The 14,115-nt window shown below is 41.7% G+C and overlaps 1 protein-coding gene across 1 annotated transcript; it reads right to left on the reverse strand.

Moving 5' to 3' along the window:
* Positions 1–604: 604 nt before the first annotated feature.
* On the reverse strand, positions 605–2,296 carry LOC148026950 (geranylgeranyl pyrophosphate synthase 7, chloroplastic-like). The gene has a single exon (XM_087690547.1). It carries the CDS (start codon positions 2,215–2,217, stop codon positions 1,072–1,074), a length of 1,146 nt encoding a protein of 381 aa, XP_087546673.1. The 5' UTR covers positions 2,218–2,296; the 3' UTR covers positions 605–1,071.
* Between the last annotated feature and the right edge of the window lie 11,819 nt (positions 2,297–14,115).

The raw sequence follows: 14,115 nt of genomic DNA on the forward strand, positions 1-14,115 counted from the left end.
CTTTATATATTATGCAAAGCTCTATTCTATATACATTATGCACAACTATGTGGAAGTATTTTTATATCCTCTACATTTCTAGGAATATATAATTCAATAACTTTTTATAAAACCATTTGGTTCATTTTGAGTTTAATTGATACATTTGGTTCAACATTGTTGATGATAATATCTAAAGAAAAATCCATGAAGCTATTGGTTTTGCAAAAATATAGCTCCATTCTGAGGTGCAATCATGCAACTAGCAACTCCCTGGTTTTTCTTCGGTACCAAGTTGTAGCACAATTAGATGCACCCTTAAAGTTCAATAAAATCATGTGTAAACGTGTGTGTGTGTATTCGTGTTTGCTGCTTCTTGTATTATACACTTGATTTTAGACATGGATCCGTTGACACATGCATAAGTAGGCCTATAAATGCACTTGCAAGTTTTCTTTTAAAGCTCACAATTTGCATCTATTGGGCTATCGACAATGCTAATCCTTTGTAGTGCATAGCAATGGACATTTCAAAAAGGAAGATTTGAACCAATGAGCTTGCATTACAATCACGAAGCACTTTGCAACATGTCAATGAGAACTTATGAAAAGAAATATGACTTTGCTTAATTTTACTTTTAATGTAACATGATAATTGGGTCTTCGAAGAAGTGTGTGATAGGCCTAATTTCTCTTAAGACTTACAATATGAAAACATGGTAGAGTAAGACTTAAACGATCGACCTTACAGTTTATTGAAAAGGTATATCTTCATCCTTGCCCATGGTTATGGACAAAATGAGGAGAGTTCCAAGGAATTGAAAGGTTCTAAGATAGGGCTTCCAAGGAATAGAAACAAGATAGTACCTTAACCTAAGGATTTGCAACGCTGGCTTAATATATGGTAGAGTTTTGAGGAATTGAAAGGATGGTAGGTTCCATGGACTACATGAGGAGCTGCAGCGTGGGAAAAGTGTAAGGGCATGAAGATGATGGAGCTGCGAGCTCGAGGCTGCAGGTAGGATATTCGCGACGGGAAGGAAAACTAATACTTCAGCTGATGTTTGCGGCGGATAGAAGGAAGGAGAACGAGCTAATTCTGTCTGTGAGCGATGTAGTCAGCGAGGGCAAGCAGAGGGGCGGACTTGGAAGGGGGGAAAGAGGAGAGGTGGTGGCGGGCTTGGGAGGTGAGCTGGGAGGCGAAGAGCTTGGCCTGGGGGAGGCCCAGGAGCTTGGGGTAGGTGGCCTTGTCAGAGAGGAGGTCCTTGCCGGCGGTCTTGCCCAGCTGCTGGGAGGTCTGGGTCACATCCAGGATGTCGTCCACCACCTGGAAGAGGAGGCCCACGGAGCGCGCGTACCGCCGCAGGGCCTCGACCGCCCCCTCCTGGGCGCCGCCCATCAGGGCCCCCGCCACCACCGAGAACTCCAGCAGCACGCTCGTCTTGTGCACGTGGATGTACTCCAGCAGCTCCAGCCCCACCCTCGCCTCCCCCGCGCTCATCAGATCCGCCACCTGGCCCCCTGCCAGACCCTTCGACCCTATCGCCCTCCCTAGTTCTCCTATCACGCGCACCACCCGACCTGGATCAATCCCCGCCGCCCGCGTCGCCACGTGCTCGAACGCCAGGCTCAGTAGCGCGTCCCCCGCCAGCACCGCCGTCGCCTCCCCGAACGCCCTGTGATTGGCCGGGCGCCCCCTCCGCCAATCGTCGTCGTCCATGCACGGCAGGTCGTCGTGGATGAGGGACATGGTGTGTATCATTTCGGCCGCACACGCGGCCGGCATCGCCGCCTCCTCGCTCCCTCCCACGGCCTCACAGGCCGCGAGGCACAGGATTGGCCGCACGCGCTTGCCGCCCGCCAGCAGCGAATAGCGCATCGCCTCGTGTATCCTCTCCGGGTAGCTCACCGGCACGGCTTCGTCCAGGGCAACGTTCACTCTCGCGGCCTTCTCCTTCATGTACGACTCGAGGTCGAAGGCAGCCATGGCTGCTGCTGCAGCAGCAGGTGCTGCCTCAGTCACCTCCCCCTGCACCTCCTGATCAGCCCTCAAAGCTGCAACCGCTATTGCCACCCCCGACCCCCGCCTCCCCTTCGACTCCGCTCCCAACACCACCCCGCGCGAGCATGCAGCTTTATGCTCATTGCAGCCCACCTTCGCGGCTCTATGCCCCCACCCATTGCTGCTGCCTCCTGCTGCCGCACTTGTATAGCTCGGTAGCGCTGCTGCACAGGCCATAGTCTAGGATTCACAGAGAGCTTTTACGAGGCTGTAACAAGTAGTGAAGAATGTTGATGGAGTTGAGGATAACAACATACCAGTGCGACCGATAAAACACACAGTCGTTTTGGCATATAATATATTTATAGAACGAACCGTCCAACTTCACCTTGGGAATCCCTTCCAGGGATCTGAATGCAAGAGTGTGTCCATAGGTTTGAGGTATCTTCCTAACAGGACAAGTCCGCAATCGGAGAAAATCGGAGCAAGCCGAAGTTTCCCATATTCACACACGGCATTATGGGTCAACAGCAAATGGACGAATTGAGGGATCACAATTGATGAGTTAATAAGTTTAGACACAAGTGTCGAGTTTCGAATTTAATGTGTTCATGCTTCAAACACTTACTAGGGTATAGGGCCAATAGAATGTCATTAACAATAATCTACTATATTTATTTATTTATTTCAAGTGAGTTTCATAAATATTTTTTAATGGTTAGACTATTTATATCATATAGAGCTCAAAGAAAAAACATTGGGGTATTTTGATGTTTTTACCAACAAGTAGCCCCAGTTATAAATGAAGAGTTTAAAGAATGATAGTGAGGGGCATATGTATATGTATATGTATGTGTGTGTATATATATATATATATATATATATATATATATATATATATATATACAATATATATATATTTCAAGTGAGTTTCATAAATATTTTTTAATGGTTAGACTATTTATATCATATAGAGCTCAAAGGAAAAACACTGGGGTATTTTGATATTTTTACCAATAAGTAGCCCCAGTTATAAATGAAGAGTTTAAAGATTGACAGTGAGGGGCCAATAAAGTGATACTCAAGGATGCATTGCTTCAAGGTTTTGCAAAATCCAAAATATTAAAAAAATTACATGACTTAATTGTTTGATTATATTAACTCATGTTAAGCTCATCTTTGATTTAGAAAAAATTATACCATAATGTTAAGTAACTAAAAAAGCTACATCTTTTTTGCAAAATTGTCACTCAATTAGGGAGGGGTGTGTTTTCCTTTTGGGGGGAGTCACTTTATTGCCTTTACCCTATGAGACAAAGGCACAGGAGTTAGTTTTCTTTCACCGTACTTTTTCTACATAGTACATGAAAGCCTTAGAAATCATGTGTTGCTCAAGCACTACCTCAATAGTTTAAAATGGCCATCATGAACTCCAAAAACAAGTTGATGCTTTAGGTTACAAACATATCAAGCATGAGCTCTACCTCCATATAACAATCAAGAATGGATGTTACTTCACAAAAAAGTTAAGATTAAGTTGGAAAAATAAATTAAGGTAACTAAAAGGTTAAGATTGAGATTTAAAAACATAGCAAGGCCTATTTACATGCATGTAACCAAATAAATAAGACCTATATAAAATCTTGAAGTGGAATTGGATGTATTTATGCTATTGCATGTTTTGTCAACTTCTTTTATCATAAACAAGCAAAGGAAATATTGAAAATATTGATCTTGTAGTTAATTCTAGCATTTCAAGATTAAAAGTGAAAATAAGATACTTGCATCATACAAGAAAATTCCATTGTTTGTGCATATATGATAGGCACTTCAAAGTTTTATTTTCCCTTCATGGAATTATATTAGAAGGAATCTTCTAGAAATTAAAATTCAACTTACCTTTGAGGATCACTAATTTTGATAGAGATCTAATTTGAGTGATTGTTCTTAATAACACCCAATATAAGGTTAAAACATTTCCATGTGTCACATGAGAATTGACTTAGTAGATGAAGACAACACATGCAATCCAGAGTAGCTAGAAAATGATTTTCTCCAGTTCCCCAACAATAAGACATGTAAATAGATCTCATCACAAAGTTTCATTTCACATGAAACTCTAATAATCTCATCACAAAGATTCATTCCACATGAGGCTATAATAATCTCATCACAAAGTTTATTTGAGATGAGGTTATATTCCTATATACTAATAGACAACACTTTGCATTCATTGTTGTAGCTACCAAAAGGAGAATAGAAATGATGTTTTGATATAAACACAGTTGTCAACAAGCATGCGTTGCAAAATGCTTAACGTAGCCACGGGGGATTCACTAGTAGTAATAAGGAGATGTCACCTGCGTGCAAGAAATATATGAAAATACCCCTTATCTACCCCATATTTAAGGGATCTTACCTTATAAAATGTACCTTTCTTCCCTTATATAACCCCCCTCCCTTACACTCACGTAGTACCATACTGTAAACCCTAGTGGATCCCCTGGGAACGTAGCAATGCAACTTCCATTATAGACCTTTAGGTCACCTAATGAATATGAACAAAAGCCTTATAATGCATCTTATGTGACTGATGCTAAATGAGCTTATTCGACAAATTTTTTAGTATTTGCATCAATACTACTTACATAAAAGACAAATATAACTTGACTTGTACGATGGTCTAATTAATGAAGTATTGAATATTACATGAAAGCCTATAACCTATGGAGCATAGCACATACTTGAGCACTTTGAGCCAAGAAGTATATGTATGATGGCCTATGAATGAATTATATATAGTTAAGAAGGATCTTTAAATACTTTTTAAAAAAATCCTTGAGTGCCTCATGAATAGTTGATATTTGTTAATAATAATTATGCTATTTGTGCAAATCAATAGTTGTTATTGAGTAGATCAATCATGTAGCTAAAAGTAGCTAGTGGCATGGCCTCCATAAGTATTGAAATCCACCTCATAGATGTAGGGTTCTCTCAATCTTAATTATGAGGAATTGCTCAACATTTCTTTCCTTGACCTCTTGCATCATATTCAATAAACCTTCTTTAATATCATACCTTCATGATAAGGATGTTCAATAATTTTTAGACTTCTTTATCTACTAAAGCATGATGCTTGGCAAAGGATCCAAAGAATGTGGCAGAGAGGTGGGGACTAGATAATAATAGTGGTGGAGGCATCATTGGGGATGATGAATACTAAAAGCTTCATATATCATCACATGCATTGTTAAGACCTTATTTCAACATCTTTTGTTTATTTGCAATACATTTTAAAGGTATTTGCAATATCCGCCAAGTATAAGAACTTCCCTCTTTATTGGAGTATTTATATAGATAGTGAATGTTTCCCTTTTAGAGTTTGATTATCCATATCTAGAAGACTATGTGAAAATTCATTCCCTATGCAATTATGAAATGGAGAAGACTCAACTAAAAAGGATTTTCCAACTAAATAGAAATTTAATATTAAAGAAAAATGACATGAGATCCCTCCCTTATGCCATATGACCCCCCTTAATTAAGAAACAATTTTTAAAAAATAAATAAAAGAAGAATTAACCCCCCCTTACTCATGCCGCCAACTGGTGGACGGGGGGGGCTGCCGTGGATGAAGTGGGAATGGGGGGAGCTCCAACTAGTGGAGGACAGGACGACGTGGGCAGGGGTAATGATTACTCCACTTCCCCTCCCCCATACTCTGCATGGCGGCGGCCATCCACTTGGTCGCCTTGATGGGAATAAGGGCGGGGGGCTTATCCAAGATGTTATGCCGAAAAACCTGTTGGCACAACTCTCTCATACGAGCCATCACCCTCCTCCCCTCATCATTCATGATGATGGCTCCTGACCTATCATCTACAACAAGGTAGACATACCCCTCTAGGGTATGCCTAAGATGGGTCCTTTTCCACTTGGTACCATGCTCATGGGCATATCCAGGAGACCCTTGTACATTTGGTATACCTACCGAGATAGTATCTATCGGAGTAACACCCATAGGGGTGCCACCTGCGATGGCTGAGCAAAAGCCGGAGTGAGTGGAGTAGACGTCCCCACAAGTGTGACAAATCCCAGAGGTGACACAACTCCAATAGAATGACGAGACAAAGACACTGCATCCGTACCTCCATAGCAACCATCTGAGCCACGCTCTCTCGAACCGCTGTTATGCGAGCGGTGATCGAGAACAAGCCTCACTCACAACCCGATAACAAGATATTAAGGAGTGCCGGTTGGGGTAATTGACTTTGTCGAATGCACAACATAACTTAAAAATTTCAATTATTCGATCATATACCACAAGCCACACAAAAACAAAAACAAAGCCTATTATAGCTTTAAAAAATTTTAAAACCCATATGCGGGTAGAGCATCACACAACCACAACACAACAAAAATACCAACAATTCAAAAATAAACCAAGTGAAATATATTATCATACCTTAACAATCTATATCCGATGCTCGGCGCTTTGATATCCAAAGGCTCCGACTTTCAAATTAGCATGACAAGAGCTCAGTCTAGCATGCGACCCTCCTCTCTCCTCTCTCACAAAATACAATTGTAATCAAGGGGGAAGGCCTTTAACTCTTCAATCTCCTCTCCTTATATAGTTTTCTATCCACACTCACACACATTGGGCTTTTTGCTTTCAGCTTTTGGCTTTTGTTTTTCTACTGCTTTTCACTATTTTCGTTTTTTCTGCTTTATACCTGTTTGTAACTTGTTTGGATCATAACTTCGTCATTTGACATCCGAATATAGACATTCGGGTACTTAAAACGATCGGAACACATCTGATCGACAAGCCACCATGGGCAGAATTACAAAAATCCATCAAAATCGAGCAAAAATTTTGATATTCGTAAATTGTATTATTTTTCTCTATCTTTTAACTCGGACGACTTATTCCCTTCCTTGGCCTATTGTTCTTGTGATTGATACACTTTCAGCACACATGTCCTCTTTTTCTTCAAGAAATACTCGCTGATGATGTAAAACGTACGACCTTTTTCCTTTGATCCTTGAGTCTTCAAAATGAATATTCTTTGGATATGAACCTGTTTTTTATGCAGTGTGCCCTAGTAGGAATATGCTTTTTTGAAATAAACTCCGTGCCTAATCATTCATGATTTGGAAAAATATGCAATATTCGATCCATGATATGTAACCAATCAATCGATGCTACACACAAAAATTATGAATGCACTGAAGGAGTTGTGCCTAGCCTATCTAGATGTGATCGTGCGTCATGCAAGATACAAACAAAATTCATTGTTAATTTAAAATTCCTTGTCCTCACCTCTCAACTCTCATAAAAAAGATATGATATACTCCGCTCCACCCATCCAAAATCTCACGATCACTCTAGAAAATGGTGGTCCTCAAGATGTTGACCAAATATGAACAATCCTTCTCACAATTGATCGCGTCCTTCATGACCCTCTAACTCACCCAACCTCCTTACACACTCAACCAGAGGTTCTTAATTTTGTGATGAACATCCCAAATGGTGCGTGCAAGAAACGTGCGTGCTCAATGACAGGTGCTCTCTCATGTGCGTGTGCATCTAAGATTTACTGCATATAGCTGTAGTGGACCTCATGCCGTGCTAGTACTCAATGATGGTGCAAAATGTGCATAATCCCAACCCATGGCATGAAAGTATTTGATAAGGACAGGAGACGACCCCCGAGTGCAGTGCATCAACAAGTGCAACGTGAAGTGCTCATGAACCCATTATCCCCTGTGATGTGCAAAAGTCTTGACAAGAATACATACCTAGCTCCTCAATGTTTGGTAGCTAATAGCAAACTCCAGCTTCAACCTGTCCAAAAAAATACCAAGCTCGACCAAGGCTATCAAGTTTCACACTCAACAAATCAAACAAAATGACAGAAGAAAATCCTAGGCTAAACAAACACAAGAAATCCAACTACGAAATAACAAGACGAACTGTCACGCAAATAAGTAAGCTAGCAAAAATCAAACCTAGCTACAATTTGACTAGGTTTCAGTTTTCACAAAAATACTTGACACCGCCACAAGAGTGAAGAGTAGCACGTGTATCCCAAGCCAATCGCGGGCTCAATGCATCCATATCTCTGCAGCATCCCCTGATCCACTCCCTCCATCTGGCCCAAGTCTGGAGCGTCGACCTCGTCTGCTAGAAACTGAAGCATCAGAGCGCGCTGAAGTAGATCTAATAGAGTGGCCTAACAGTGTCTGAGACAACTCCTGGTCCACCATATCTCTGAATCTCGCCATCTAATCTAGAGACATACACGTGAAGATCTTTTGTAGCTCCTCGTTGCTCATCCCTTGACTCATCCTGATGATCTAAATATCCACAAAGGTCACCTACACAGACAAAAAATGAGGTTAGCAATATAATCAATATAAATAATACAAAGCACGGTAATGTAAATCTTTAAAAAATAATCTTACTTAAAATTCATATCTTGTGTACCCTTATAAGCGATTCGTCAACGAATTGAGTAGATGGATGCTCCAAGTATGAAGTACCCTATGGTCCCATGTCAATCACCTAACACAACTCCGCATACACTAGAAGGTCGATAAACATGTCACCACAAAAGGATGAGTCCACCTCATTCTCAAAGAATTATTGGACTCCTATATTTCCATCATTGTTACCAATGTTGGCTCCTCTACATACTCCAAGATTTCGGTGGCCTCCACCCCTTGCAATATCGACCTCTCTATTTGCATATTATCCTCATCTATGCTTGGAACATCGCTATGATCATATACTCTCGCACTTCGGGGAGCTCAAGGTATAACATGCCACCCTGGAGGTTGTTGGGGGTTTGGATAGAAAATTATCTGTTCACAATCACATACAAGAGAGATTTAACTATTGTGACATATACCATGTCATAATACAATTAAAAAACACATGAGTTCATGCACATGTTCACAATCGACCGGCAACACAAACGTGTCATGCAAATCCATCCATTTTTTTTCGGAATCTATTTCGAGAAATCTAGATGGACCTTGTTGAATTGTTACTCCAGCTCCTTCAAGTACCACTTTGAACCACTACACATCAAATAGGATCATAGAGAAGCTATGATAATCCACCATGACAATACTTTGCAAGTTTCCAAAATACTCCATCTCATCTATAATTGCTTGCTCCAACCTTGCCATGATACCACAATCTGTTGGGGAGCGCATTTTGTTAATATGCTCCACGTGGAAATGTCATCTGCGTGACCAGGCTGCACTATATATTTTGTATTGTACATGAAAACACTCAATTAGTTGTCGCATATAAAATATAGATATGACAAATCCTAAACACGTCATCACCTTTGGACTACATCTCCTTGAGAATTTCCACTTCTCGGTTGAGACCTCTGCCCCTTTGCGAGATGCTGCGGTCAAAGCTCCATGCAACCATCGTGTTGACATAAACCGCGGCATCTCCTCCATGCCCTCGGGATATCAAATCAGCTGATGGTGCATACTACATTGAAATTCAAATCGCTCTTCCTCTCGATCTTTCCTAGCTTTCTGAGACCTAGCGAGCCACTTCTCCATAGAGGCATGGTGCAACATACAAAAGCGATTCACTTTCTCCTCCATTGCAGCATCCATTCTTTTTTCTACCCCATTTTCAACCACCACATCTCCTGTCAATCTATCATCATCCTTCAGCGACCATAACATACTGTTGTCTGAATCCACCATTGGTAACCATTGTGAAATATGCACTAGCGCCTCAAACACCAACTAACCTTCAGCCATGCTACCTTTTGGCTGATCTCGTTGTTGCACAAAGCCTTTCAGGGTTTTCATGAAGCGCTCCAAGAAGAACATCCATCGCGTATGGATAGGTCCAGCAATCTCCACTTCATCTACAAGATGCACAAGAAGGTGGATTTGTATCATGAGCATGCTGGTAGGTAGGTATTTCTCAAAGAGACAGACTGTCTCCACTGCTCTCCACCTCGTGGATTCAATAGAGGACTTATTAACTCTATGAGATCCATTGCACTAAAGTCGATAACCTGTAAATCGCCCCGCATTTTTCCGAAGTAAGGTATCCTACGATCGCGATCCATAGTACAAACTGTCACAAATGAGAAAGCATTATGAACAATGACTACACTCCAAATAGCAAAATATGCAGGCCACTTACAATCCATTCGTAGTACAAACCTGACATATCTTATGCCAATCATGGGATTTTAGCCCCGATAATTGGTTGTCTTTAGAAAACGCAGGCCTGAGAGAACACATCATACCCGTCGGAGTGTGGATAGACTTGACTATTTGCATCACAATGCGCTCTTCTTTAGTGGACAAAACCCAAGGAGTGCGAGGTAGCTGCAAGCAATCATCAGCACTCGACTGCGGCCAAAACACCTCCATCTTGCCTACCTCCTTCAAATCCATTCGTGCCCCTATAGTGTCTCTCTTTCCTATGATGTGGTCCCATAGCAAGCTACCCACATTCTTGAAAATATGCATGGGATTTGTAAGTGGGTCTAATATGGCAACTCGTAGAAAACTGAGAACTGCCGCATTCCGTTTGGATGTGACTCCATGTGGACCGTTTTCAACTCGTACAATCTTTGGGCATTCATATGTGCTAGAGGTCATCCAAGAAAACCTTCCCTGAGTTCATGACCCTCTGGCAAAAAAGCGACATGTCCTTGATATACCATCTTCTTCATAGTTTGTGACCTTCGGGAGTCTAACTATGGCCCGCACAATGGACATGCATGATAATTTGAGGTAACCAGACATGTCCCAACATATCTATCCAGTGAATACAAAAATTGAACGAGCTATGACAGATATTACCAACGAGAATAGAAGCCTACTTACCTGAGCACTCTTCGAATCCCGGAAAGTCATGCATCGTCTACATGAGAATGGCTCAAATATTGGCAGACCGTCGACCATCGCGCTTGCTCATATCTTGCATGGTGACCTCAGGCATGGTATTTACAAGTGGTAATATATGATACTTCAGTAACCTGAAAAAAAATCATAAAACACCTTGAAAAAGCACAAATATTTTTAATGATAGTGCCGAAAAGAAATCAACGAAGCGTACATACAAGATACTTGAACAACTCGGTCACACTCGCATCGCTTCACCCGTATTTTGCTTGCACACTTAGGAGTGTAAGAAGTGTCTTCAGGCAAGATACTCGGCACCCATCATATAATGGTATGGATGCTTCCTCTCTAAGCGGATCAGAAGTCTCGACATCCATGGGCATCAATGCATCGATCATTGGCTCCATCTCAGGCTCCAAGATTGTAGGTAATTCTGAAAGGCTGCATGTCTCCTCTGGTATTGACCATATAGATTGGGTAGTACCTTCCAAGTGGTGGATTGGCTCAGGCACTCCATCCATCGTACGCCCACAAACTCTTCTAACTGGCCGCAAAGGGTGCACTCCTCCTTAGGATGAGACGTCACGTCCCTGGATAGAAAATCTGCCAGCCGCACCCAATGTTTTTGTATATGGTATTCAATTAGCTTGCTAATACAATGCATGATTGATATACACTTTTCTTACCGTTTGCTCAAAATCTGAGATCGCTTGATCAATGATCTCAAATTAAAACTCGCCGAAGTGTTGTATGTGTTCTATAGACAATCGACGTTTTCGTCTAATTACCAACTTACATTGAGAGCAAGGACATGGGACATGCTAATGAAGATACGCCTCGCGATCTTAAACATCATGACCTTTATCCACTACAACAAAAAGGCTCCATAGACGCGCTTGTAGACGCAATATTTGAACTATGTTAAAAAATGTCGAGTGCGTTTATTACTGCATCTACTGCCGCATCTAAAATTTCACGTCTAAAAGCGCGCTTATAGTGAAACTTACACGCCCATATAGACGTGTATATAGACGCGCATATTGACGTGCTTCGTAAATATATAATCATATTTATAAAAAAATAGATATATTCATATTCTGCGTCTATACACGCGTGTAACTGCGCGTCTAAAAAGGTGTGTACTCTACAAAATTTTGACGATAATAGACATGAATTTTTCCTGCATTTTAGACACGCTGATAGACACACAAAACAGAGGTATGAAAAAAAAAACTAGAGAGCATGTGGCTCATGCTCTCTAGTTTTTTTCCCCCCATCAACATCAAATTGTATGCTTAGGAAAAATAGAGAAAGATTATTTCGAAGATTTTTGTACTGAAAACAAAACAATGTATGTAGAATACGAAATTTTATATATATAGATGAAACGTTTTTACATTATGAGTTCTAGTGCTTGTGACCTCAAGCATTGTCATGGTCGCAAGCACTAATTGAAAGTAATACATATCAAAAATGAAAACTACAAGCCAAGGGGAGGCATGCATGCATGGGGCTCCTCTACATCTCCTCAGAAGAGGCATCATCGTCGCTACCACCACCACTGCCAGTGCCGATGCCAGTGCCGCCACCGCTACTGCTAGTCTCCCCTTTGCTATCCTCAACTGTATCAGGGTTCGCCTACACAAAGGATTAAGATATATAAATACCATTACAAACAATAAATTAGAGTTACCTATACTTTTCATGTAAAAAATAAAACATACCTCTTCTGGTTGTGGAATCCTCATGGCATGATTATATTGCTCCTCCGTAATGAGTCCCTCCTCGTAGAAATGCTGCCAAGTGGATGCCCGGTTATGACCTCGATGGTAGCCTACCTCTCTAGGAGTAGGCATCCTACCAACGATATGATACTACAAAAAAATTTGAATATACAACGTATTAGAACACACTACATAATGAATTGAAACAAATTACAAAATTTAATTTAAAAAAATCAAATAATACTTACAAACTCAACCTCCCATGACTCCCTGCCACCCGATCCATAATGCTACGATCCCATGGTCTCCATCTGGATACGTCGCGCCTTTGCATGCTGGCGACTTGTCCTTTTCTCTGCTGCTCTCTTCTTGGCCTCTTTCCACTCCCTGCAGTGGCAATTGGGTGGTTGGCCATATCCAGGGCGCCCCTACTCTTGTCTCCGCAGTGACTCCTTGGCGCACGTCATAAGGTGAGATCTCTTGTTATAAAGCACGTCTCTCACCTTTGACCGTCCCCAATCATCTGAGAATCGTGAATTCTCGGGATTAGGGTACCTTCTATGTAATGCCCGCAGCATCTCTTGCCACAAATCTTTTTTTTTGTGCTTGAAGGGAATCATACAATCTTTGTATATGGCATGCACGAAACTCCTCAAGTAGGCTATCACTTCCCTCCCCTCAGGGTTATGCAAGATACCACCAACATCAGTGACAGAGTAGTACATTTGTGGAGGCTCACCTCTCTCATTTCTCGGTGAGGGTGATCGAGAGCCACCTCCTAGGCAACCTCCACAAAGCCCTCGACCTCCTCATCCTCCCGCACGACTCTCCCTCCTCCCTTGACGGGCACTACCCTCTACCTCACTCGATGTACGTGCTTCTGCAGATGCACGTGCTTCGGGCGCTCCATGTACTTTAGCTGATCCTTGTGCATCAGCTGATCTGTGTCTATGCATAGTGCATGGAGTACCTGTTAGTAGAGGTGTACCAAGGTTTGGTGTGCCAAGGTTTGGTGTTTGTGCGGCAGTGCTAGGCAAAGATGTGATATGTGTCCCAGACATGACACTGAAAACCTCCACTGCAGTGGGAGGGCGGCCAAGATAATTGGTCATCTCCCCCATGAATTGCTCCTTGTTTGGAAAACCTCCAAAAAAGCTACTAACACCTCTAGAAAACTCCGCTAAAGTGTTGTTCATGCGTTCCAACTCAGGATCAATGCTGGTAGATCCAGGATTCCACATCTACACAAGCAAAAATCCATTATTACCCTGTGCAGATAAAATATATTACATGCTGCATCTATATCTGCGTCTCTGTGCACATCTGTCAGTGCATCTATTTCTACGTCTATACCTGCGTCTACACTGTCATCTAGATGCGCTCACAGACGCGCACAGTCGGACCATATTTTGCAAACTGTTATTAAAAACACGCAAAAAAACCTCCATAGATGACAGTCCATAGCATGTAAAGAGAGAGAGAGAGAGAGAGAGAGAGAGAGATAAAT

This window comes from Lygodium microphyllum, chromosome 13, assembly GCF_053477565.2.
Source record: "Lygodium microphyllum isolate KBCC chromosome 13, Lygodium_microphyllum_v1.1.10, whole genome shotgun sequence".
In the NCBI taxonomy this organism is placed as follows: domain Eukaryota; kingdom Viridiplantae; phylum Streptophyta; class Polypodiopsida; order Schizaeales; family Lygodiaceae; genus Lygodium; species Lygodium microphyllum.